We start from the raw sequence: 25,368 nt of genomic DNA, 5'->3' as shown, positions 1-25,368 counted from the left end.
TCTGCCTTCCAGGGTCTCTTCCCAGGCAGTTGTGCCCCCAGACCCCTGGTGGCCTTGACTCTACCTCCCAAGGGTTCAGACCCCATGTCCTGCAGTTTCCCTCCTTCTGTCCTTCTACCTAGCCCAGTAGCTCAGGGCTCAACCTCTCCCTTCTGGGGCCACAGGGGGCTGCTTCTTTGGCCCCAGTCCTTGGACCCTGTCCTTGTCTGTTCCCAGGGTCGGACATGGGTCTTGGGGCCGGTTCCCATCTCCACCTCCTTTCTCAGCCCACCTGGCAGTCTCAGGCTCACAGCCCTTCTTCAACATGTTTCAGTCTTTCTGGGTACTATGGCCATCCAACCCTCCAGCCCTGCCCAGCTGCCCACCCTCCCTTCCCTGGGGGCCTCACTGGGGTCTCTGTCCTCAGAGCTTACACCTGGCACTTTCCATGGGGTACCAGAAAGTCTGTTTGGGGATGGGGGTCTCAGGGAAGGATTCTGAATGACAAGGCAACCCTAGAGGGTTGAGGACCCCAACCCTTCTTAAGTCTTGATCCCAGTTGGTCCCCTTAGTCTATCTTGAGCCCCAAACCATTTCCTCAGAGCTCCTTGTGTTCAGTCTGACCTCTTTCCCCCCTCCCTCCCCAGCTGGGCCCTGCTTCTCACTCAGGTCCTTTTATCTAGACTGGGTGGGGCAAGAACAAAGCAGAGGCCGACATTAGTGAAGTGCCAGTGTTTGGTTTATTGGCTCATTCAATGCCAAAGGTCCAATAAGCATTTACTTTCCACTGAATTGGGAGCCCCTTGGCTCCTAAATTTCTTTTTCTTCTTCACACATTCCTCCTGGCTCTGACTGAAATCACAGCAGAAGCTGGGGCAAGGTGTGGGGTAAGGCTGGGCTCTGACAGGTCTGCTCACATGGGCCCAGTCTGCTTGGCACAGGAGGGGAGCCCGGGGGAATAGGAGGGTGGGCCTCCAGGTGTGCAGGAAAGGAGTTAGCTCAGCAGGGGCCTGGGGAGGGGGCTGAGGGGTAGAGGAGCACAGTCCAGGGGCAGGGCAGGAATGGGAAGAGGCAAAAGAGAACCGGGGGCAGAGGAGGAGGTGAGAGGCCCCTCAGAGTCCCACTGCCCCATGGGCTGGCGTCCTTTGAGGCTCAGAGATTAGGAGGGAGGGCTGAGGGTAAGGGGAGATCACTGCTGGAGGGAAAGTCCTCTACCCCAAATCCCCCAGCCCTATACCCAGAAACACACATCCACACGCACACACACACCCCTAGAAACCCACTTCTTTTTTGTGGGGCTGGTAGCACACACTTCATCCAATCCTCCAGCTACAGTTCTGGCCTGGCCATTCTGGTCATTTCAGCACACACTAAGCCCTTGTCCTCCGTTCACAGATGTGGTCTGGAGCCCCTGCCCAGGTTCTCCGAGGCCTCCCCCACACCCTCTCTCCTCCAGGTGCCTTCGGGCCCATCTCTGGTCTATCTGGGCTGTGACTGCCCCCTACCCGACCCAGGGAGAGCAGCAGGTGCACGGCAGGATCTCAGAGAAGCAGATGGCCATGGTTTTCAACAAGGCACTGGGTGGGCGAACAGGACTGGAGCTGGGAGAATGGCAGTTCAGGCTCTGAGAAGCCCCCACCTCCTTGGGTAGCTCAGTTCTCAGCTCCAGGTCCAGCTTCTACCTCCAATTCTCCAGCAGGGCCTCCCTCCTTTTTCTCAAGCCCTTCCAGAAAAGTGGCCACTGGGTAGGCACCAGAAACAGCCATCTGAGGGGCCCTGGGGCCTGAGACACATGGGCTATGGGCACAGTGTGGAGCAGGGGCTCTGCAGTCTGCAGGGGGCCAGGACCTCAAGCCGAGTCACCCCCACCAGAAGTCTTCTTCTTGGGCCGGGTCTTCAGGGTCTTGGAAGCTAGTGGCTGTGGGAAAGAGGAAGACAGAGAGCGCTCAGCCAAGAGCCACAACCCCCTCCCCATCCCCCCGAATTCTGGGCTCTCACCTCAGCTTTGGGCACTTTTTTGATGGATTTAACCCTCTTAAGGGCCTTGTCTCCCACATCGTCCTCGGAGGCCTCTGTCCGGGAATCAGCCTGGTTTGTGCCAGACCTCAGACTCAGGGCAGGGTCATCTCCTGGTTATTGGGGGGAAAGGAGAATAGGAGTCCAGGTGTCTCTCCCATCTGGTCACCTCCTTGCCCCCCTGCCCCCTGCCCAGCTGTGGACCCTGCCTGTACCTAGGTCCTCAATGGTGTCCAGGAGGCTACTGGGGCCAGGTCGGAGGCGGCCGTCAGGCCCCTGCAGGGGCAGTGTATCCTCGTCCCGGATCAGGGTCAGGTCCTGCATGCTGAAGCTTCGGAGCTTCTCTGACAGCACCCCCTGGCCCTAGGGTCACCACCACGCACCGGGAGGACCGGAGAAAGGGGCGGGGTGGAGATAGAGGTCATCATGGGGCACTGGGAACCACTGGGCTCAGAGCCTTTCCCACACTGTCCGCATTCAGTCCTAAGGCAGCATTGACAGGCTGGGGCCATATTTTCCTTTTGGATAGATGCGGAAACTGTGGCTCAGGGAGTGGATGTCACTTGGCCAGAGTGTGACAGAGCCAGGAACCCTGAGCTCCACAAGTCCCAAAGCTTCAAAGCCCTGAGGACAGAGTGGAAGCAGAAGGGCCAAACCAGGGAGACAAAATGAACATGCTGTGGCCCCAGAAGCTTGGGGTACCCCCATCTCACCTTGGCAGCAGCTGTGACCGCGGCATTGGCGGCCAAGTTCAGGCCCCTCTTGCCCACCCTCATCATGGTCTCATAGCTCTTGTCTCGAGCCTGTGTGATGTACTCGTCGATCTCCTGAGGGGTCAGAGAGAAAGGAGGAAGAAGGGAAGGCAGGCCCTGCTCTGCCCCCTGTTTCTCCCTGGACAAAGGCACTGCCTGCTGCAGTAGGCCAGGGCCTTGCTGGGTCACTTCAGGCTCTGGGCACCCACAGGGAAGGCTAGGAGTGTACGAGGCTGCAGGCACTGGGCTGCCTTAGCCTGGAGCCATCTGGGAAGCAGAGTGGGGGCAAACCTTCTCCTTGTTGGACAGTGTCGGGTGCACGAACTTGCGGTAGAGCACACTGGAGCCCTTGGTATAAGGGGACAGCAGCCATATCACAAAGGCGATCTTGAGCTCAAAGTAGAAGGGGAACCTGTTGGGGGAACAGAGGCAAGTGGCAGAACCCAGGGCAGGGCGTCAGTAGGGTCATGAATCCCCTGTATGACCCTGGCCAGCTCCCCACCCTTTAGTGCATTGTGTTCCCCATGTAGCTCAGGAGACGTCATTTCTAATCTCAAGGAGGCTGGGAGGCTCAACTGAGATCCCAAGCAGGAGCTGCCCTCAGCAGTGGCTCCCTTGCCCTCTTCTCTTTTGGGAGTCCCAGCCCTCTCACCCTGACAAGACCCCCCACTCCTCTGTCCTGGGGTCAAGACTAAGATGTGCTTCCTAACCTTCTAGGTCTACTGTGTCCATACCCCCTTCTCCTCTCCTTCTTCTCAGGAAGATGGGGTTTCTCCAGCTGTGCTCTGGATCCTATCCCTTGCTTTTAAGGATTATTCTCCATTCCCCACAGTTCCCTCTCTCAGGTCACAAATGCCTAGGCAGGTCTCCTATATCCTTACAAAACCTCCATCGAAGCTCTCTCCTTTGCTTGTTACTCAAGAGACATCTCCACTCACTGCCCTCAATTTTCAACCCACTTTCTTTCCTCTGCTAAAACTATTTTTCTCAAAGGCCATAGGCCCTTGTACTGCAGGACCTAGAATAACATTGTTTTGATTTAATATCATTTTGTTATAACATTGATAAGATGCTGTAGGAACTTAACTCTTATTTATATCAATTAGCCTATGGTAAAACTGGTTTCCTTATACTTTGTTTTGCTTAGAGTTGCATAACCTATTGCAAATTAAGTGAGGATTTACTGTAATCTACAACACAATAATCTTTTGTCCTCTACCTCTCCCTAAACTCTTCTTGTGACTTCCAATGTACTGTGTATGCTATGATAGCCCTCTCTTCCAAGAGGCATTTGCCCATTCAGTAAATATTTTTGAGCTTCTGCTGTGAATATACAGATGATTAAGATATTCCCTTCTTGTCCTCATAGTGCTCATGCCTTTGAAGTACAAGCATCCAATGTATATAGGACTGAATCATTTACAAATAGAGAAATTGAGGCTTAGAGATTTCTGACCTGCTGAAGGTCACAGTAAGTCTGGCAGAAACAGCTTTCCTGAATTCTATTGTGATGCTTTGGCTGTCACCAGAAACGTGAAGGGTATGTTTGTTCTTATTCTGTCAATCAGGCCAAGTCTGGGTTTGGGTTGGTGGCATCCAGAACCCTATAGAATTGTGGTCTCTACCCTGGGTTTCAATCTTGTTTGGCTGGCTGGGTAGCGAAAACGAGAGGCCCTGGACGCTGAGAAGCAGGGAGGGGATGCTGGACCTCACCAGGAGAGCACGATATCCGTGAGGGTCTCAGCTGTGGTGAAGAAGGCAAAGACGATCCAGTACATCATCCATTTTACCTAAGGGTATAGAGGGCAGCATTGGCTGGGGCCCGAGCAGCCTCTGCTTGCCAACCATGCTGGGGTCCTGTGGGAAAGGGACTCTCCGACCTCAGCTTTGCCTGAGGGTCACACCCAGGCAGGGGAAAAGGAACACAGAGAAACCTCCTTTGAATTAGGGCCTCATTAGTGCCAACAGCGTTGGTACAAAGTCACCCCATCTATAACGTGACCCACTGTCCTCCCCTATGTCTGCCATGCGGGTTGGATGGGAGCTGAAGGGTCATTCACTCACATATTCCTTCACGTTTTTTGTCTTCACAGCTTTGTAGGAAGAATAGGCTGGGTACAGGGTGCCAAAGATGAGCCTAGGGAGGCAGGCATGGTTACTGGGCCCCTCTGCTAAGAGCAGTGGCCTCTCCCTCCCAGCTCTGCCTCAGTCTCTGGGTAGGTAAACAGGAACTGAATTGATGAACTCAAGACTCAGGTGACACATAAGCATGGAGGTCCCAGTCAGCTAAGGTGATGTCCCTACCTACCTCTATTCAGTTTTTCTCCAGCCACTGATATATATAGAAAGACCCAGAGGCCAGAAGGTCTAATGTGGTCCCTTCAGCCACAATCCTTGGTTGTGCACATACATGGGAAGTGAGGGGTCTAATCACTGCCATGAGGGTGTCTTCCTTCTCCAAAAACCATGTGCATTCATACCCATCTGCCCTTCCCCTCTACCTCCCTATCTCAGAGCCAGACTGGGTCGGGCCAGGTCTACCAGGGAAACTGACACTAACAGGGCACTCTACCTGGTAGTCAGAGGCCCTAGGGAGCAGAGGGCATAGGGCAGGAAGCCCTGCAATGGGCAAAGAGGTTTATTCCCCTCATGTAAACACTCTTGGGACTAATCTCAGGGGCGGGGAAGCTGAACTTGAGGCCCTGGCTGGAGTAGACTTGGTGGTGATCCCCTTAGAGACCACAGATAGGTCTCAGGTGAGGGGATAAGAGGGCTACACCCCTCAGGGAGCTCATCCAGACAGGGAGAAGCAGCCACTCTGGAGGCTACTGGATTCCCTCTGGGGTGGGATGGGAAAGAGGAAGGAAGGAGATGAGGGTGGATCCAGAGGAAGCCAGGACACAGCACATTATGGCACTGAATGGGAAGAAGGTAGCAGGGATTGGATTCCGGGGTGTCAGTCCCCATGGTAGAAGCTGAGGGCCAGGATCCTGAGATGGGGCAGGGGTTGGTTGAGGCCCACGTGGGGCCTCTGGCAGACCCAACCCTTTGACAATGTGGGGGTCCTGCCTGTATCCCAGGGACCCGCCTTACAGAGCCAGGATACTTCATAACTGGCCTGTGGATATAGGAATTGGGGTGGACTCCTAAAGGACAAAATCTGGGGTTGTGGGAGCAGGATTCCCTCCTGGAGCCTGGGGGAGGTGGCAGTAACATAACTCCATGATGTGGCTGGCAGCCTGGAATGAAGGCCACCTAACGCCCTGCCCTCCCCTACATAGCTTTCATGATCCCAGGCTGAGCACACACATCTCCTGATTACCTCCCACACTTTGTCCTCCAAGCATCTCTGCTTTCCCATACCCAAATGTTGCACCTGGGGACCTTCAGGGCATGTGTCCTCATCCTCCATCTCTGGACAGTCAGTGGAAGACAGAAGAGGGACTGGCCCTTTGGGGAGGCCAAGGCTGCTGCTATGGCCCTAACTATGGAATGACGAGGCCCTGCCTTGCTCTCCACTTTTCCATTAGCTCTCTCCTCCCAGGGAGATGAGGGCCCAGGTCTGAGCAGCTCCTCCAGACCAGATCTGCTAGGTGGGGGAAGGGACATGTCCGCCTCCCCCATAAATCAAGCCATGCTGCTCAGCCCTTAGGATGAGGAAAGGAGAAGGAGCAGAAAAATAAAAAAGGGGTGGGAAGCCAGGCCTGCTAGTCCTGGGTCCCACACCTCGATGTCTCTAGGGATCCCAAATAGGGACGGTGTGTCTTTAGGTGACTGTGCCGTTAGAAGCGGCAGTGGTCCATCCCGGGCTTCAATACCCCCTCAATCCCCTCCCTCAGCCCCCACCCCCCTCCCAACCGCCGCGCCGCCCGCCTGCCCCGGCACTCACACCACCAGGCGAGAGATGATCCAGGACACCATGGCGGGGCGCGGACCCCGCCCGGGCGAGGATGCAGATGCCGGGGGTCCAGCGGCCGTGGCAGAAGCCGCAGTAGCAGTAGTAGCAGCAGCAGCAGCCGCAGCCGCCGCGGGGGCAGCCGAGCAACCAACCTCCGCTGTTAAAGGGGAGGTCCCTGCCGCAGCAGCGGGCTGTGGGCGGCGGCGGTTCTTAAAGGGGAGGCCACCGCGCCCCCCGCACCTGCTGTCGCCGGGCATGCGCCTTTGACCCTCAGTGCCCGTCCTTCCTCTCGAATCTCTCGTTCACCTTTTTGGGTTCCAAGGCCTGGTTAAGGTCCTCAGAGGCCTTCACGGTTCCATCCTGACATCCCAGCCCTTCTCCTGCTCTGCCCACATTGTGCTGACTTAATTAAACATTACACGAGGAATAACATCTGTGATTTTGAGTGCTTATTGTGTGCCAGCCTGTAAGGCGGAGGTTATAATTATCTTCATTTCAAAGATAAGGAAATGTGGTTTATGGAGGTTCAATGATTTGCCAAGTGTCACAAAACCATAAGGCAGTCCACTTTAAATAGGCTATTTCTCCCAACTGCTGACTAGCAAACCTTCTACCCCACCCCCACCCCCTACAGGCCCTGTAAAGACACCTACCTACCAAGAACTCCTTAAGTCTAAGGAATATAGCTGCATCTGTCCACCCCACCTCTTCTCAGCCATCACCAATCACCCCAGTTGGAAAACTCCCTAATCTGACCTGTCAGTTTCTAAGCTTTGCAGGGAAGCCCTGTGCTCTTAGGGTGAACACCTGGGGTAGGGGAGTCAGACCTTCTTTGAAGGCCTAGAGTCTAGGTTGGAGGTGGATTCATGAGCTCCGTTCCACCCCCATCAGCGAGCACTGGTGGCTATGTATGCCCTAATTCTGAAGACATTTATATCCAGAATGTAGGCTAGCACTAGCCTGTCCCCTGATTTTCACCAAAACAATATAGCTCCAACCTCCCTAACTCCTCTCTAGTGCCTGCTTTCCTTTCTTGCCTCATCTACCCTTATGTGGAGGTGTAATCCTTTTGGTGGTCACAGCATCAGCTCATGCCGTCCAGGCTGAATGGGCTCTGTATTTCAGTTATGGTCCTATACAAACTCGGTATCTTTGAACCACACAATGTCTGTTTCCACCCTGATAATTGCATTTCCAGGTTTAAACACTTTGGAAGACATTTTCCCACAGGCTCCAGATAAGTAGCCTCTGATGACCCCTCTTGCTATTCTTTACAACTTCCTCTTCAAAAGGCCTTTTCTAATTAGAATACAGTCGGTCCTAACTCTTCAAGCCACGTTTACTGCTTGATTAAAATGACCCCTATTTGGATAATCTCCCACTAACTCCGAGGTGGATGTACAGCCACATTTCATATGTGGGCAGCAGGCCTCCTGTTTTAAGGAACTCCACCAGCGTGCCCAGAGCCTTGCTCAGGCCATCTACCATGAGCCTTTCCCCCCAGATTGCCCCAGGAAGGTAGGATCCCACCTTCCCCACTCCATTCACTGAGTAAACTATGGGAAGCCAGTCTTTTCTCCCATCCTCTAGCTCATGTGGCCCCTTTCTCCTCACCCCCAGGCGCTCAGACCACAATGACCTTGGCACTTCCCTCTCCCAACTGGGAACCAATTTGGAAGCAAAGGGCAACAAATGGATGCAGCAATGTGATGAAGATCTGAAAATGAACCATCCTCCACTCCCAATTCCACCTTCCACCAGCCTTACATTTTAGAATGGCTGGCACAAGAAGAATTTGGTCCACTCCAAATAGATTTGTTAGATTTTTAATAAGAACATGGAAATCCCAATCAGCCCTTCAACAAAATTAAAATACAGAAAGTAAAATTAAAAGTATTCTACAGTAAATAACTTTTATTAAAAAAAAAAAAGTAACTGTGAACATATAAACAAGCCTGCAGGGCACTACAGTACAGCCGGAAAGAAGATAGATACATTTCCCAATGTACCCAGGGGCCAATGAATGCCATTATTTTCAAATAAATTCTTAATAAAACTCCACTAAGTTGGAAAGTTTTGCTGAAAATATTTCTGGACAAAAGACCCCAAAAACCAAAAAGCCTCATGTAGGAAACTCAAATTTTCCTTCACATTTGAAACTGTTAAGAGGAATCCCAAGGGAACGCTCGTAACAGGTGGAAACGGTTCCTGGAGTCCCCAGTGTGTATATGTGTGGAATACACCACAGCTCAGACATGACCAAGTTCTTTCTCAGCTGACTGTTCCCTCAAGATAGAACTGAGATGGGAGGGAGAGAAACTATGGGAGGGAGAGAAACTAAAAGAATCTTAAAAAGCCAATTCTTTTAAATTCTGCTTTGGCTGATTTTGTGCTATAATGGGCAGTTGATTTCTAAAAATCATATTTCTTCAAAGAGTTTTATCGAAAGGAAGACTAAATGTAATGTGCCTTTCCTCATAACCCAGGAAAACAACTGTGGTATTTCAAAAATTCTAAAAATATCTACTTTCATGAAATAGTAACTATTTCACTACAAACCTATTTTTCACTAAATACACACATTTCCTAATCCTGGAGCCTCCTGGGAAAAGCAGTGGGTTCTCCCTCGGTCCTGCAAGACTCCAGTGTTCATGGGAGATGCTGGGGAATGGCTTCACCCTGTCTCCTGGGATGGGCTGTGTCAGAGGTCACGTGCAGAGACGCTGCCAGGCTTCCACCAGGCACATTTAAGCAAGTGACCCCTACTTGTACCAGTTATGTAATTCCTCACACCTCCAAACATTCCCATTTAACTAGGCACGAGAGAAAAAAGAAAAGAACGGTGTGCCCACATTCCTTGTTTCCATGAATCCCAAATCACAAGACTGTGCAGGAAAGCCCAGCGGTGTTCAGGAAATTCAGAGTCCCAAAAGGCCACAGGATGGGAATGTGGCACTCTCGGCATGGAGTCTGAAACTGTGTGTGTGAACAGTGCAACTTTCCTGTGTCAACCTTCAGTGTTGAGGCAGCATAGAAAAGAGTGGCTGGAGACTTTGTAATACTGACCACACTGGCTCCGAGTGAAGGGCCTCTGCTCCAGCAGAGAACCCTGCCGTTCCCTGTATGTGTGTGAGTGAAAGACCTGCTTCACGGGGGAGTCTGGAATTTCTCCACGCCTAAGATCTTGCCAGTTTGGATTCATGAGCCTTGAGAGTTCCCACAGCATCTTTCACTGCATGATAAATAATGTTCTTCACCTGGAGAAAGCAAACAGCACAGTCAGTTCTTTTTTTTTTTTTCATTTTTCTGAAGCTGGAAACAGGGAGAGACAGTCAGACAGACTCCCGCATGCGCCCGACCGGGATCCAACCGGCACGCCCACCATGGGGCGACGCTCTGCCCACCAGGGGGCGATGCTCTGCCCATCCTGGGCGTCGCCATATTGCGACCAGAGCCACTCTAGCGCCTGAGGCAGAGGCCACAGAGCCATCCCCAGCGCCCGGGCCATCTTTGCTCCAATGGAGCCTCGGCTGCGGGAGGGGAAGAGAGAGACAGAGAGGGAGGCGCGGCGGAGGGGTGGAGAAGCAAATGGGCGCTTCTCCTATGTGCCCTGGCCGGGAATCGAACCCGGGTCCTCCACACGCTAGGCCGACGCTCTACCGCTGAGCCAACCGGCCAGGGCCAGCACAGTCAGTTTATTGCAGCCCTACAATGTCTTGTGCAGATGAAAATGGATGCTCTACAATGCCCACTGGTTAGTGAGAAAACTCCTCAACCAGGACTGCGTGCTTCCCAAATCAATCCCAACAGTGACTTACAAGTTTCATAGGTTACATGAGCTATAGTAAAAAAATAATAAAATCATTTGAAAGGCTATATAATCACTACCATCTATGTGCTTACTATGTGCTGAGTACCATTGCTAAGCTCTTTACGTGAACTTTCATTTAATTCTTATCATAATCTTGTGAGGTAGATTTTTTAAGACTTTATTTATTCATTTTAGAGAGGAGAGAAGGAGGAGAGAGAGAGAGAGACAGAGAGAGAGAGAGAGAGAGAGAGAGAGAGAGAGAGAAGAGGGGAGGAGCAGGAAGGATCAACTCCCATATGTGCCTTGACCAGGTAATCCCAGGGTTTTGAACTGGTGACTTCAGCATTCCAGGTCGATGCTTTATCCACTGCGCCACCACTTTTTTTTTTTTTTACAGAGACAGAGAGTGAGTCAGAGAGAGGCATAGACAGGGACAGACAGACAGGAACGAAGAGAGATGAGAAGCATTAATCATTAGTTTTTCATTGTGCGTTGCAACACCTTAGCTGTTCAATGATTGCTTTCTTATACACAGGCCTTCAGCAGACCGAGTGACCCCTTGCTGGAGCCAGTGACCTTGGGTTCAAGCTGGTGAGCTTTTGCTCAAACCAGATGAGCCCGCGCTCAAGCTGGCGACCTCGGGGTCTCAAACCTGGGTCCTCTACATCCCAGTCCAACGCTCTATCCACTGCGCCACCGCCTGGTCAGGCTAGATTTTTATTTTTAATTCAGTGAGAGGAAGGCAGGCAGACAGACAGACTCCCGCATGTACCCAACTGGGATCCACAGAGCAAGCCCACAAGGTGGCGATGCTCTGCCCATCTGGGCATCACTCCATTGCTCAGCAAAGAAGCTCTGTTTAGTGCCTCAGGCAGAGGCCACGGAGCCACCCTCTGTGCCTGGGGCCAAATCGCTCCAATCAAGCCATGGCTGCAGGAGAGGAAGAGAAAGAGAGAGAAAAACGAGAGGGAGAGGGGTAGAGAAGCAGATCACTTCTCTTTTGTGCCCTGACTGGGAATTGAGCTTGGGACATTCACATGCCAGATCGATGCTCTATCACTCAGCCAACCGTCCAGGTCCATGAGGTAGATTTTTATAAAAAATGTATTGACTGCCTGACCTGTGGTGGCGCAGTGGATAAAGCGTCGACCTGGAAATGCTGAGGTCGCCGGTTCGAAACCCTGGGCTTGCCTGGTCAAGGCACATATGGGAGTTGATGCTTCCAGCTCCTCCCCCCTTCTCTCTCTCTGTCTCTCCTCTGTCTCTCCCTCTCCTCTCTAAAATGAATAAATAAAAAAAAAATAGTTAAAAAAAAAAGTGCGTGTCCTTTAAAAAAAAAAAAATGTACTGACTGATTTTAGACAGAGGAAGAGGAAGAGGAAGAGGAAGAGAGAGAGAGGTAAAGAAGGAAGGAGGGAGGGAGGGAGGGAGGGAGGGAGGAAGAGAGAGAGAAGTACTGACTTGTTTCTGTATGTGGCCTGATCAAGGATCGTACATGCAACCTTTGTGTATCAGGACAATGCTCTAACCAACTCAGCTATCTGACCAGGGCTTGTGAGGTAGATTTTATTATTAGTTTCATGGTCAACCTTGCCTAAGGTCCTGTACTGAATAAGAATGCACTAAAACAAAGTGGGCAGGTAGGATTATTGGGTATATTTTCCTTTTGTGCTTATATGTAATTTATTTATTTATTTTTATTTATTTTTTTACAGAGACAGAGAGTGAGTCAGAGAGAGGGACAGACAGGGACAGACAGACAGGAACGGAGAGAGATGAGAAGCATCAATCATTAGTTTTACATTGCACGTTGCAACACCTTAGTCGTTCATTGATTGCTTTCTCATATGTGCCTTGACCGCAGGCCTTCAGCAGACTGAGTAACCCCCTGCTGGAGCCAGCGACCTTGGGTTCAAGCTGGTGACCTCGGGGTCTCGAACCTGGGTCTTCCGCATCCCAGTCCAACGCTCCATCCACTGCGCCACCGCCTGGTCAGGCTATATGTAATTTCTAATTTGTCTAAAAGGAACATGCACTATGTGTGAAGTAGGAAGTTAAAAACCAACAGACAGGCCCTGGCTGATTGGCTCAGTGAATCAAGCGTCAGCCAGGCATGCGGATGTCCCAGGTTCAATCCCCAGTCAGGGTACACATTAGGACTATCTGCTTCTCTTTCCCTCCCTATTCTCCTCCTGTAGCCAGTGGCGCTGAAAATAGCTTGGTTGATTCAAGCATTGCATTGGCCCCAGGGGTTGCCAGGTGGACCCCGTTAGGGGCACATGCAGGAGTCTATCTCCTCGCCTATCACAAAAAAAAAAAAGAAGAAAAAGAAACCAACAGATAAAATACAAAGTATGTTAGATGGTAAAAACAAGCAAACAACCCCCCCTTAAACAAACAAAACAAAACAGGAAAAAATAAGGCAGTGACAAAGGATTGAAAGTGCTGGAGTTGACCTGTTAGAAGTAGAGACCTAATGGAGGTGGAGTCTGATATATGAATTCCTAAATAGTTGCACTATGTCTATAATGTCAATATTACCTATTTATCAGTGTGATTGTACTCTGTGTAAGAACTTTATGGTTGAAATATTCTATAATTTTTAAAACAGCCTGACCAGGCGGTGGCACAGTGGATAGAGCGTCGGACTGGGATGCAGAAGAACCAGGTTCGAGACCCCGAGGTAGCCAGCTTGAGTGCGGGCTCATCTGGCTTGAGCAAAAAGCTCACCAGTTTGAGCCCAAGGTCGCTGGATCAAGCAAGGGGTTACTCAGTCTGCTGAAGGCCCACGGTCAAGGCACGTATGAGAAAGCAATCAATGAACAACTAAGGTGTTGCAACAAAAAACTGATGATTGATGCTTCTCATCTCTCCCTGTTCCTGTCTGTCTGTCCCTCTCTATCCCTCTCTCTCTGTCTCTGTAAAAAAAAAAAAAAAAAAAATTAAAACAAAATAAAACAGCAATATAAATCAGATTCAGGGTTGAAGGTGACTGAATCTACCAGCAACCAAGAAAAATCTCCAGCCTCACTGGTCACTAACCAAAAAAGACACACCTGAGCCATAGGCATGATGGGGAAAATGGGCCACAGGTGAGAGTCTGGGAGAGCGTGTATTCAGATTGCTGCAGTTCTGCCTTGGTAATCTTTCTTCTTTATTCTTTCTTGTTTTATGCTACTAAAGCACCCAATGTATTAACAATGAAATTCTGCCCTTAAAGTTCCAATCCACTTCAGGAACAGAGGAAAACCTAATCTGATGGTCCAGCTTAGATCTACAAGGGTAAACAACCTCACTTCTCTTATGGACATGAACTTGGTCCCTAGCAGAGCTCTAAAGAATTGAGTCTGCACAGAAATCTGCTGTGAGAAGCAGCTTCAGAGAAATATCCCTTCTCAGAAACATGTTCAGAACTAACTGTGACAGTGCTTTTCCCACCTGACTGGGGAAGTCAGTCTAGTCACAGTTACTAACACTGAAACACTGTATCTTCCAGGGGCAAAGAAAGAGAAGACTTATACTGTGAATGATTCGGCTAAAACAAGAACATTCTCTCTAAAACCAAACCTGAAGAGGAGTCCATATCCCCCAGACAGAGTTCCCTTTATCATCTCTCCACAGTTTTACCTCTCAGAGAATACCCTCAGAAACAGAATGGGCCTCCTCTGTATGTAGCCAAGTAGGAGACCAGAAGACAGTGTGGGGGTGAAGGAGGAGCTATTTACCTGCAGTTTATCCTCATGGTTTGTATGGGTGTTAGAGAGATGCCTGAATTCCTGCGTTAGGCGGAAACAGTGCTTTACATGTTCTGGAGATACAAAATCTTCTGCTACTTTTATGCAACTGTATAGATTGTGCACCTGGAAGGGGAAAAGTACAGAGGGAAACTATCAGACATTAGAGATTCAGTAACACATGCAAAATGTCCATGATCAAGTTAAAAAAACTTTAGATACTTATGGTTCCATTTTTATAAAAACATGCAAAAAAACCCCTGTAAGTATATAAATGTATAATTAAAACATATATGAGTATACGAGTAGAAAAGGATCTAGAAAAATATACACCAAACTGTTAACAGTAGCCTACCTCTGAGGAAGGCAGGTGGAGGGGCTTGAAATGGGGTATGGGCCTGACTTGTGCCGGTGCAGTGGATTAAACATCAACCTGTAATGCTGAGGTTGTTGGTTCAAAACCCCATGCTAGCCTGGTAAAGGCATATACGAGAAGCAACTACTATGAGTTGTTCCTCCCTTTCTCTCTCAAATCAATAAATAAAAATTTAAAAAGGGGGGGTATGGGAGCTGAGCTGGAACTTTCACTTTTTCTTTTAACAGTCTCCACTGTTTAAAATCTTTAAATGAGCCTGACCAGGCGGTGGCGCAGTGGATAGAGTGTAAGACTGGAATGCGGAAGGACCCAGGTTCGAGACCCCGAGGTCGCTGGATAGAGCAAGGGGTTACTCGGTCTGCTGAAGGCCCCAGTCAAGGCACATATGAGAAAGCAATCAATGAACAACTAAGGTGTCACAACGTGCAACAAAAACTAATGATTGATGCTTCTCATCTCTCCGTTCCTGCCTGTCTATCCCTCTCTCTGACTCTGTCTCTGTAAGAAAAAAAAAAGAAATCTTTAAATGAGCATTTAAAATTACATAGAAGAAAATAAAAAAACAAACAAACATAAGTTATAGTTTAAGAGCAACTGGTTGGCCCTGATCAGTTGGCTCAGTGGTAGAGTGCCGGCCTGGCATGTGGAAGTCATGGGTTTGATTCCCGGCCAGGGCACACAGGAGAAGCGACCATCTGCTTCTCTACCCTTCCCCCTCTCCTTCCTCTGTCTCTCTCTTACCCTCCTGCAGCCAAGGCTCCACTGTAGCAAAGTTGGCCTGGGCGCTGAGGATGGCTCCATGGCCACCTTCTCAGGTGCTAGAATGGCTCCAACGGCAGTGGAGCATCGCCCCCTGGTGGACATGCCAGGTGGATCCTGGGCGGGTGTATGTGGGAGTCTGTCTGCCTGCCTTCCCCCCACTTCTCACTTAGGAAAAAAAAAGAAAAAAAGAGTAATCTGTCTAATCCAGCCATTTGTATCTATTGCTAGATTAGCAAGAAAGTGGAAAATAAGGAAGACCATGGAACTGTGTGACCCAACTCCTAAGATGGAACTCACCTGGTGTGGGGCTCCAGCAGGTATGAAGACTGCATCTCCCAGGAACTGAACGATGGCCCAGCCTTGCACGCCATACTCTTCATAGAGCCGCTTACGGAGGGTCTGGTCCAGGTACCAACTTTGGTCATGAATTGGGTCATGATCAGGGGGATTCTCTTGGCCTTGTTCTTCTCCAACCTGAAGCCATGACCAAAACACAAAGTCTTCAAATACAAAAAAATTGTTAACAGCATAAATCCACCTTGCAATGTCCCTAGTGGGCCAAAGCTTCTGCTTTTTCTTATTCAACATCCTCCAGGTGTAGAGTCAGGCCTTTGGGGCATGTTGATAAGAGGCACAGGTCTTTAATGCCAAGGAAGCCCACATGAAAAACCTAGGCAGGCTGTTCAGCGCCCCCAGACCTTTGATGTGTGCAGCTCACTCAGGGGCATACCTTTCGGAGCAGCTCCCGGATCTTCTCTGCATCCTTGGCTGCATAGATGTGCCACAAAGCACCTGGCTTCTCATTTCCATCGTGAATCCTCTGCTTTGTCACCTCATCAGCATCTCCCTCGTCAATTGTCTTGAGTACTTCTGAAAAGAGCAAAATGCCACTTTTCAATAAAACCAGTCATTTCAGTACTTCTGCATGAAGCAAAACGTCTAATTCAAACAAGTTTAGTTTCTACTATTGTATTCTTAGAGTAATAGAAGATAGAATCAAAGAATCAAAACTCACACAGGTCTGAGCTTCCTAAACACAGGAGTGGCCCGAATCTTCCTTACTTAACCTCTGTTAAGTAAGGCATAGTTTTCCTTTAAAACATACCTCTTGTTCAAACTGTGTAGCCCTATCTTATGTTCAAATTGCAGGTTATTTCCTGTTGCAAGTAGATAACCTCTATACTTTCTCAAGAATTCTTTTGGCCCTGGCCGGTTCGCTCAGTGAATAGGGCCTTGGCCCCGAATGTGGACATCCTGGGTTCACGATCCCTGCTCAGGGCATCCATAATAAGTGATCATTTGCTTCTTTTTTCCTCTCTCTCTTCTCCTCTTTCAGCCAGTGGCTCGACTGGTTTGAGCATAAGCTCCAGATGGGGGTTGCTGGGTGGATCCCGGTGGGGCACACGCGAAAGCCTGTCTCTATCTCCCCTCCTCTCACTTAAAAAAAAAAAAAGAACTCTTCTAAGCTCTATGCATTCTATTGATTTAAAGTCATGAAGTGTAAAGCTCCTCTGGCAAGGTAAGAGGGCTGGTTTCTAATGCTTATATGTTATAATCCCTCAAAGGACAACACAGTGGCAGGATATGCAGGTATAGAGCATCAAAAGCAAATGAGGCCCTGGCCGGTTGGCTCAGCGGTAGAGTGTCGGCCTGGCGTGTGGGGGACCCGGGTTCGATTCCCGGCCAGGGCACATAGGAGAAGCGCCCATTTGCTTCTCCACCCCCCCCTCCCTCCTCTCTGTCTCTCTCTTCCCCTCCTGCAGCCAAGGCTCCATTGGAGCAAAGATGGCCCGGGCGCTGGGGATGGCTCCTTGGCCTCTGCCCCAGACGCTAGAGTGGCTCTGGTCGTGACAGAGCGATGCCCCGGAGGGGCAGAGCATCGCCCCTGGTGGGCGTGCCGGGTGGATCCCGGTCGGGTGCATGTGGGAGTCTGTCTGACTGTCTCTCCCTGTTTCCAGCTTCAGAAAAATACAAAAAAAAAAAAAAAAAAAAAAAAGGCAAATGAGTGTGCTCTGACCAGATAGCTTGGTTGGTTCGAATGTCATCCTTATCACAAAAATTGTGGCTTCCAGGCCCTAGCTGATTGGCTCAGTGGCAAAGCTTCAGTCTGGTGTGGAAGTTCCGCGTTGCATTCAATTCCAGATTCCCAGTCAGGGCACACAGGAGAAGCGCCCATCTGCTTCTCCACCCTTCCCCTTCTCCTTCCTCTCTGTCTCTCTCTTCCCCGCTCACAGCCAAAGCTCCACTGGAGCAAAGTTGGCCTGGGCACTGAGGATGGCTCCATGGCCTCTGCCTTAGGCGCTAGAATGGTTCCAGTTGCAATGGAGCAATGCCCCAGGCAGGCAGAGCATAGTCCCCTAGTGGGCACACCGGGTGGATCCTGGTCGAGCGCATGCGGGAGTCTCTCTGCCTCCCTGCTTCTCACTTCAGAAAAATGCAAAAAAAAAAAAAAAAAAAAAATTTGCGGCTTCAATCTCTGGTCAGGACACAGATGAGAAACAACCAATGAGCGCACAACTAAGTGGAACAATGAGTTTATCCTTTTCTGTCTCTCTTACTCAAATCAATGGGGGGAAAAAAGCAAATGTGTGGCAGGAAATATACCAAAGTAATGATACTGAGTATCCTGAACCTTGAGATTTTTTTTTTTTGAACCTTGAGATTTTGAGTTACTTATTTTCTTCTTTCAAATTGCCTATGTTTTCTAAAACTTTAATTAACACATATTAATCTTACACTGAAATAGCTAGGAGTGTAAATGCAGCAAGTTATCACTTTTATGCTTCATTTCTGTGCTAGTGACTTGTCTTTATCATTTGCCATCCCATGACTGGTCTGGCTGATGACCACGCAGGCTGGTTTGCTATTCCTTCTTCAATCCTCTTTGTGGTGTTGTACTCAATGGGAAAGGCAGTACTCCCAGAAGGAAAATGTCAGGTCAGATACACAAGTAGCACTCTTCTTTGCTAAAATTCCTCTTCATCTAGCAATATCCACTGGGTACCCTACTACACATTAGTCCTGGTAGAGAATTAAGAAAAAGCCACCAACCCTGACTGAGGAGTAAGACACTCAATTCTACTCCCAAGGCTAACCCTCACCATCCTGAAGTAGTGGGTTCTAGAAATCATACCTTCATCATGAGCACCCTCCCCGATGGGGATCCCAACATACACCATCACATTAACTGCATCAGACACATCCAAGTGAAGATTTGTTGTGCCAACTCTTCTATCTTCCGCTGTTATCAATCCTGAAGATAAAAGATATGCAAGGTGAAAGGGAGTATTTTGAAGAATACATATAGACCCTGCAACTGAAAACATACTCAAAGATGTTCTTAAATATATAACACTGGGAGAATAAAGAATATGTTTATCGCTCCTATCTCTTTTCTAGTTTATTTATTGATTGACTGATTTTAGTGAGAGAGGAAGGGAGGTATTGAACTGGCAACCTCTGTTCTTGGGGAAAATGCTCTTACCAATATAGCTATCTGTTCAAGGCATTTTTCTAGTGTTTAAAGACTAGTTTTCAACTTGGTTGATAGTATTGTTTAATTAGCTTTGGCTTCTGAACCAAATGATCTCTTTTCTAAATGCAAAACAGAAATGGGAATTAGTAACATTCAATTACTATATTTCCCCATGTATAATACATACCATTTCCCCCCCAAAAATTGGGGTCTAAAAACTGAGTGTACTTGCATTTTCCGTTTTGGACTGATGAAGAATTGTATGAATTCTGATGAATAAAACTTGAGTTCAATAACTTTATGTAATACATTTTCCCCCCCAAATTTTGGGCCCCCAAATTAAGGTGCGTGTTATATAATTTATACATAGGGAAATACAGGTAAAGCTTGGCTTTCACAGCGATTTAGGACATTACTAAGACTTTACAAAGAGCTTGTTGGGTAGCAGGGTAACCAGGCTTCTTCACTTTTATTTTATCAAGTCTCTTCAAAACCAAGAATCATGTCTCCTCGGACAGAATTTTTTTTAATTTTATTTATTTATTTATTTTTTACAGAGACAGTGAGTCAGAGAGAGGGATAGACAGGGTCAGACAGACAGAAACGGAGAGAGATGAGAAGCATCAATCATTAGTTTTTCATTGCGCATTGCAACACCCTAGTTGTTCATTGATTGCTTTCTCATAAGTGCCTTGACCGTGGGCCTTCAGCAGACTGAGCAACCCCCTGCTGGAGCCAGCGACCTTGGGTTCAAGAAGCTGGTGGGCTTTTTGCTCAAACCAGATGAGCCCGCGCTCAAGCTGGCGACCTCGGGGTCTCGAACCTGGGTCCTCTGCATCCCAGTCCGACGTTCTATCCACTGCGCCACCGCCTGGTCAGGCGGCTCCTTGGACAGAATTTTTGAGAGGCAACTTTCCAACTGGTAGGGACATATGGCTTTCTAACTAATATAGACTATGGGCTTTCGGATTGGGGCTATATGGATATTACACAAATCAGTACAACAAAAGCAAACATGTTCAAAACCATCCTGGATACTATTAACTTCTCCAGCACCTGACACTACCCTCTATCATCTCTACACTACCTTTGTAGGTGAAATGGGAACAATAATGTCCAAAAAGGGCCTCATGACCTTGTTCTCATACCATAGGCATTGTACATCTTGGGGCCCAGATCGGGCCTTACAAAGTAGCTGGGAAGCCTAGATGCCAGATTCAGCCTGCCATCTCGTTTGGTATATTCTGGCAGAGGAAGGTTCTCCATCAGATCTTCAAACCTACAAAAAAGTAGGAAAGGTGACTTAATTTGTTACTGGGGGGGAAAAGCAAAGAAGCAAAGCTTATTTTTCTGTGATGAGTTAGTGATAGCTTTGGCAAGGCAAAAGTCTCTTAAAATGACCCACTGTACTTCACTAACCTTGTTGGCATCATGTCCCGAAAATCTTCCCCAGGAGGCCAATCCTTGAGTTTGAGCACCATTGGTTGTCCATCTTCTGACCTTAATCGTTCTGGAAGACAGAAGCACTTCCACAAACATCTGCTGCCTGATTTTCCACTGAATACAAGTTTTAAGGAGACTAAGATCATATTTTCAGATTTTTAAACTCCCATAATGGATTAGATGGGATGTTTTCCTCACAGCTTTAGTACATATTTTTCCATCTCAGAGGGAGTCTATCCCCCTTACTTAGGGTGAAACTGTACTCCACACACCCATGAGTTTACATGCTTAAACTCAGATGGGCTCTGGAGTCTGTGATTGCCATGCTAGTTACATGGTTGGCACCAGGAAGAATGTTTCTCCCACCAAGAGGATGAAAGTTGTTTTTCCATGGGCTGGTCTAAATACAGAGATGCTTACTTCTCAGTCTGCCATTACTGAACTAGATATAAAAACTACTTACTGCATATGATCTCGAAACCATCCCAGAAATCTCGAACTTTCACATCGGAAATTATAGCACAGTTCCTGCAGTTTACCAAGTCCACATCCTGGTCTCCAAATTCTTGGCTAAAGGCTTCTGGCTTCCAGAGTTCAGACTTGAGCTTTTTATGTACCCCTGAAACCAGCACTGGCTGTGGAAACAAAGATATCCCATTTAGAAAATACTTTTAGCTCAGAGATAAGGGATGGAATAGAAGGATTTCCTGGGGGTTACTTCTTCTTGGCCATGATGATTTATTGTTCCTTCCCAGATTCAGAATCTATGGATTTCAACCTGTCAGCTACAGCAAATGGAAACTACTCATACTGTACTCCATTATACTTGATTCTTACCCTAGGAGCATGCCATAGAAATCATCACTAGTTGCCCTGGTATCTACCACTATTTTGAGGCGAGAGTACAAAAGTTGACAAATGCACCTTTCAGAATACTTCCTCACAGTGAGAATTAAAAAAAAATCCAGACAATTCCATAAACCCCCCTTCCTCAAGCACCTGTTAAAGTATAAAAATTAGGCAGTGTTATTACACTATCACAAAAACTTCTGTGGCCTTGAAACATTTACCTAGAAAAGTACCACCTACTTCTACCTATCTTTGCCTCACCCCACGCATCACACTTAGGGATTTCCCCCTAAAGGTGTCATTAATGTCAGATCACCACCTAACAGGAATTTCAACTGCCCTAATAAGAACACAGAGCTACGCAACTTAGAAATAAAAGAATTGGCCCTGGCTGGTTGGCTCAGTGGTAGAGCACTGACCCAGCATGTGGATATTCCAGGTTTGATTCCCAGTCAGGTCACATAGGAGAAGTGACCATCTGCTTCTCCACCCTTTCCCTTCCCTCTTCTCCCTTCCTCTCCTGCAGCCATGTTCTCAGGCACCAAAATTAGCTCAGTTATAAGCATGGTTCCAGATGGGCAGAGCATTGGCCCTGGACAGGGGTTGTTGGGTGGACCCCAGTTGGGGCACAGGTGGAAATCTATCTCCCCTCATCTCACTTGGAAAAAATAAAGATAGAAATAAAAGGACCCACAAGAACCCAAAATGCATTTTCAGAAATCTATTGATTTTTTTTTCTTTTTTTTCCTGAAGCTGGAAACAGGGAGGCAGTCAGACAGACTCCCGCATGCGCCCGACAGGGATCCACCCGGCGCGCCCACCAGGGGGCGATACTCTGCCCATCCGGGGCGTCGCTCGGTTGCGACCAGAGTCACTCTAGCGCCTGGGGCAGAGGCCAAGGAGCCATCCCCAGCGCCCGGGCCATCTTTTGCTCCAATGGAGCCTTGGCTGAGGGAAGGTAAGTGAGAGACAGAGAGGAAGGAGAGGAGAGGGTTGGAGAAGCAGATGGGCGCCTCTCCTATGTGCCCTGGCCGGGAATTGAACCCAGGACTTCCGCACGCCAGGCCGACGCACTACCACCGAGCCAACCGGCCAGGGCCAGAAATCTATTGATTTTTTTTTTTTTTTGTATTTTTCTGAAGCTGGAAACGGGGAGAGACAGTCAGACAGACTCCTGCATGCACCCGACTGGGATCCACCCGGCACGCCCACCAGGGGCGTCGCTCTGCCGAGACCAGAGCCACTCTAGCGCCTAGGGCAGAGGCCGAGGAGCCATCCCAGCGCCCGGGCCATCTTTGCTCCAATGGAGCCTTGGCTGCGGGAGGGGAAGAGAGAGACAGAGAGGAAGGAGGGGGGGCTGGAGAAGCAAATGGGCGCTTCTCCTATGTGCCCTGGCCGGGAATCAAACCCGTGTCCCCCGCACGCCAGGCCGACGCTCTACCGCTGAGCCAACTGGCCAGGGCGAAATCTATTGATTTTTTAAAATTCAAGAAAACTCAAAGTTGCAAGACTGTCCATAATGAATTTATGTCTAAATCTCCCAGGCCAAATATCTCCCAGAGAGAACTACAATTTTCCTGGTAGCCGTGGTGGATCAGTAGACAGGCAGGCAAACAAAGCCCACAAAAAAAAAAAAAAAAAAAAAATCCAGACAATTCCATAACCTCCCCCCCTTCCTCAAGCACCTGCTAAAGTATAAAAATCCTTGTTTACCTGGCCTTGCTTCCAACACTCCCGGAAAATCTTCCAATTGTTTTTGTTGCTGGGGTCATGGAGACACAGAAGTCTTCCATCACAGAGCCAGGAGTGAGAGGTATGGGGGTCTAGCACATTTAACCCCATCACCATCTCCTTCACCTCCTTTTGGGTATCAGTTAAGTTACAGGTCCGCTTTGTAGCATCTGAGGTTTTCTTATTTTCTACCACTGAGGCAATGATGTGGTCAAGGAAGTTGGGTAGATTGGCCTTGTTCTTTACGCCCTGCCAGACACAAACCCATCAAGTAAGTTCAACAGAGCTGTGAAAAGAGTATTCAAAATTTGTCTCATAGTTGTATTCAAAAGGAGTTCTGATCTACTTACTCAATTAGATTCCATAAAAGTTAAAATGTCTTTCTGTAACTGAAAGGGGAACCTATTAAGTCAATATCATAAATTTCCCTATCCTTTCACATTTGATTTCCATAAATAAAAGAAAAATATAGAAAGGTCCCTTCTGCCTCAAGAGATTTGACACCTAAGAAATATCTTTGCATTCAGCCCTTAATTTGTATTAAGCATATGCATGTAGACGACAGGGATCACAAAATATTGTAACTGAGTAAAAAAGATCATTTACTTTGAGGGTTATCATTATTTTCTGGCCACAATGCCCAGGGATATAATACTTGGGCTTCTGTAAATTTGATAATCCTATGCCTGCTATGTCTTAAATATTACTAATCAATATTTCTATAGGATATACATAATCATAAAACATCCTGGGAAAATTTCAAAAGGAAAAGAAAAACTGGGGTTCTGAACAAGTGTGGAAACGTAAAGTCAAAGTAAGTCCTTTAAAGTCACTTATCCAAGAGAAAACCCACAAGGTATAAGGCCCAACCACTTACAGCTCATTGAATTTCAGCCATTAATCAATAAACAAAATGAGAAACATGTTTATGTACTTGTTTGACATGATCTTTAGACATATAAACTGAGCCCGACAAGGTGGTGTTGCAGTGGATAGAGCATTGGACTGGGATGCATAGGACCCAGGTTTGAAACCCAAGGTCGCTGGCTTGAGCATGACCAGCTTGAGCATGAGGTTGCTGACTTGTACATAGGATCATAGACATGATCCCATGGTCACTAGCTAGCTGAAGCCCCCAGGTCAAGGCACATATGAGAAAACAGTCAATGAACAACTAAAGTGCCGCAATGAAGAATTGATGCTTCTCATCTCTCTCCCTTCCTTTCTGTCTGTCTGTTCCTTTCTCTCTCTCCCTCTCTCTGTGTGAGACACACGAAAAAAGACATATAAACTGAAAACAGAAAAACACTTTAAAACATCTGTGTAAAGAGAGGGGGAATAGCTATATACAAATGATATTATCACTGAAAGGACAACGATAGTAATGAGTATCAACAATAGTGACCTCCAGAAAGGGAAACAGGAGGCTGGGAGACACCAGGGGAAGGATATTTTTCATTGTGTACCTTGTGAATTCACTTGTTCAGTAAATGCTTACTATACACCAACTATGTATCAAACGCTCTGACATTAGGGATATAGTGGTGAATAAAACAGTCAAAAATGCCTGTAAGGAGAGGCAAGCAGACAATAAATAAAACATACACTAAGTCAAATGGTTGTATAAGTGCCATGATCAAAATAATAAATGCAGAAAAAACAGATGTGAGTGGAGAATGAAACTGGGATAGACTTTTAAAAAGGTGATCTGCCTTGGCTGGATAGCCAATGGTTACAACTTCATCCCGAAGCACAGAGGTTGCTGGTTCAATCCCCAGTCAGGGCATATAAGAGAACAGATTGATGTTCCTATCTCTATCTCTCTCTCTCCCTTCCTCTCCCTAAAATCAATGAACATTAAAAAAGTAAAAATAGGCCCTGGCCGGTTGGCTCAGCGGTAGAGCGTCGGCCTAGCGTGCGGAGGACCCGGGTTCGATTCCCGGCCAGGGCACATAGGAGAAGCGCCCATTTGCTTCTCCACCCCTCCGCCGCGCTTTCCTCTCTGTCTCTCTCTTCCCCTCCTGCAGCCAAGGCTCCATTGGAGCAAAGATGGCCCGGGCGCTGGGGATGGCTCTGTGGCCTCTGCCTCAGGCGCTAGAGTGGCTCTGGTCGCAATATGGCGACGCCCAGGATGGGCAGAGCATCGCCCCCTGGGGGGCAGAGCACCGCCCCTGGTGGGCGTGCCGGGTGGATCCCGGTCGGGCGCATGCGGGAGTCTGTCTGACTGTCTCTCCCTGTTTCCAGCTTCAGAAAAATGAAAAAAAAAAAAAAAAAAAAAGTAAAAATAAGCCTGACCAGGAGGTGGCATAGTGGATAGAGCGTCAGACTGGGATGCGGAGGACCCAGGTTCGAGACCCCGAGGTCACCAGCTTGAGTGCAGGCTCATCTGGCTTGAGCAAAAAGCTCACCAGCTTGGACTCAAGGTCGCTGGCTCGAGCAAGGGGTTACTCGGTCTGCTGAAGGCCCACGGTCAAGGCACATATGAGAAAGTAATCAATGAACAACTAAGGTGTTGCAATGAAAAACTGATGATTGATGCTTC

The 25,368-nt window shown here is 48.3% G+C and overlaps 2 protein-coding genes across 3 annotated transcripts in view; both read right to left on the bottom strand.

Moving 5' to 3' along the window:
* Positions 1-700: 700 nt before the first annotated feature.
* On the bottom strand, positions 701-6,844 carry REEP2 (receptor accessory protein 2). 2 transcript variants are annotated; one of them, XM_066343192.1, is made up of 8 exons: positions 6,637-6,844; positions 4,812-4,884; positions 4,461-4,537; positions 3,039-3,159; positions 2,709-2,822; positions 2,211-2,352; positions 1,978-2,108; positions 701-1,897 (listed from the first exon to the last, which is right to left on the bottom strand). In XM_066343192.1, exons 1-8 carry the CDS (start codon positions 6,666-6,668, stop codon positions 1,829-1,831), a joined length of 759 nt encoding a protein of 252 aa, XP_066199289.1. In that variant the 5' UTR covers positions 6,669-6,844; the 3' UTR covers positions 701-1,828. The 2 variants fall into 2 exon arrangements, with proteins under 2 accessions (XP_066199289.1, XP_066199288.1); XM_066343191.1 differs by having other exon boundaries at positions 2,211-2,358; positions 6,637-6,843.
* Positions 6,845-8,455: 1,611 nt separating this feature from the next.
* The window catches only part of KDM3B (lysine demethylase 3B), a 97,794-nt gene continuing 80,881 nt past the window's right edge, over positions 8,456-25,368 (bottom strand). The window contains exons 16-24 of the mRNA XM_066344757.1: positions 22,809-23,075; positions 20,710-20,881; positions 20,223-20,313; positions 19,952-20,082; positions 18,462-18,581; positions 16,059-16,198; positions 15,626-15,802; positions 14,182-14,316; positions 8,456-9,902 (exon numbers count right to left, since the gene is read on the bottom strand). Of these exons, the coding sequence (XP_066200854.1) occupies positions 9,822-9,902; positions 14,182-14,316; positions 15,626-15,802; positions 16,059-16,198; positions 18,462-18,581; positions 19,952-20,082; positions 20,223-20,313; positions 20,710-20,881; positions 22,809-23,075 (1,314 nt within the window). The 3' untranslated portion in view covers positions 8,456-9,821. The remainder of the gene's footprint in view (positions 9,903-14,181; positions 14,317-15,625; positions 15,803-16,058; positions 16,199-18,461; positions 18,582-19,951; positions 20,083-20,222; positions 20,314-20,709; positions 20,882-22,808; positions 23,076-25,368) is intronic.

The sequence above is a fragment of the Saccopteryx leptura genome, chromosome 6 (genome assembly GCF_036850995.1).
Source record: "Saccopteryx leptura isolate mSacLep1 chromosome 6, mSacLep1_pri_phased_curated, whole genome shotgun sequence".
Lineage (NCBI taxonomy): Eukaryota > Metazoa > Chordata > Mammalia > Chiroptera > Emballonuridae > Saccopteryx > Saccopteryx leptura.
The sequence above is the reverse complement of the archived record's forward strand: the minus strand, read 5'-3'. Positions and strand labels throughout refer to the sequence as shown.

What these genes read in the sequence shown, in the direction of transcription:
- REEP2 (XM_066343191.1), bottom strand. Translation starts at nt 6,668, where the DNA reads ATGGTGTCCTGGATCATCTCTCGCCTGGTGGT. An exon ending in CACTGTCCAACAAGGAGAAG is followed by an intron (nt 2,823 to 3,038) that starts GTTTGCCCCCAC and finishes CTGACCCCTCAG; the next exon opens with GAGATCGACGAGTACATCAC. An exon ending in CGGTCACAGCTGCTGCCAAG is followed by an intron (nt 2,359 to 2,708) that starts GTGAGATGGGGG and finishes TGGTGACCCTAG; the next exon opens with GGCCAGGGGGTGCTGTCAGA.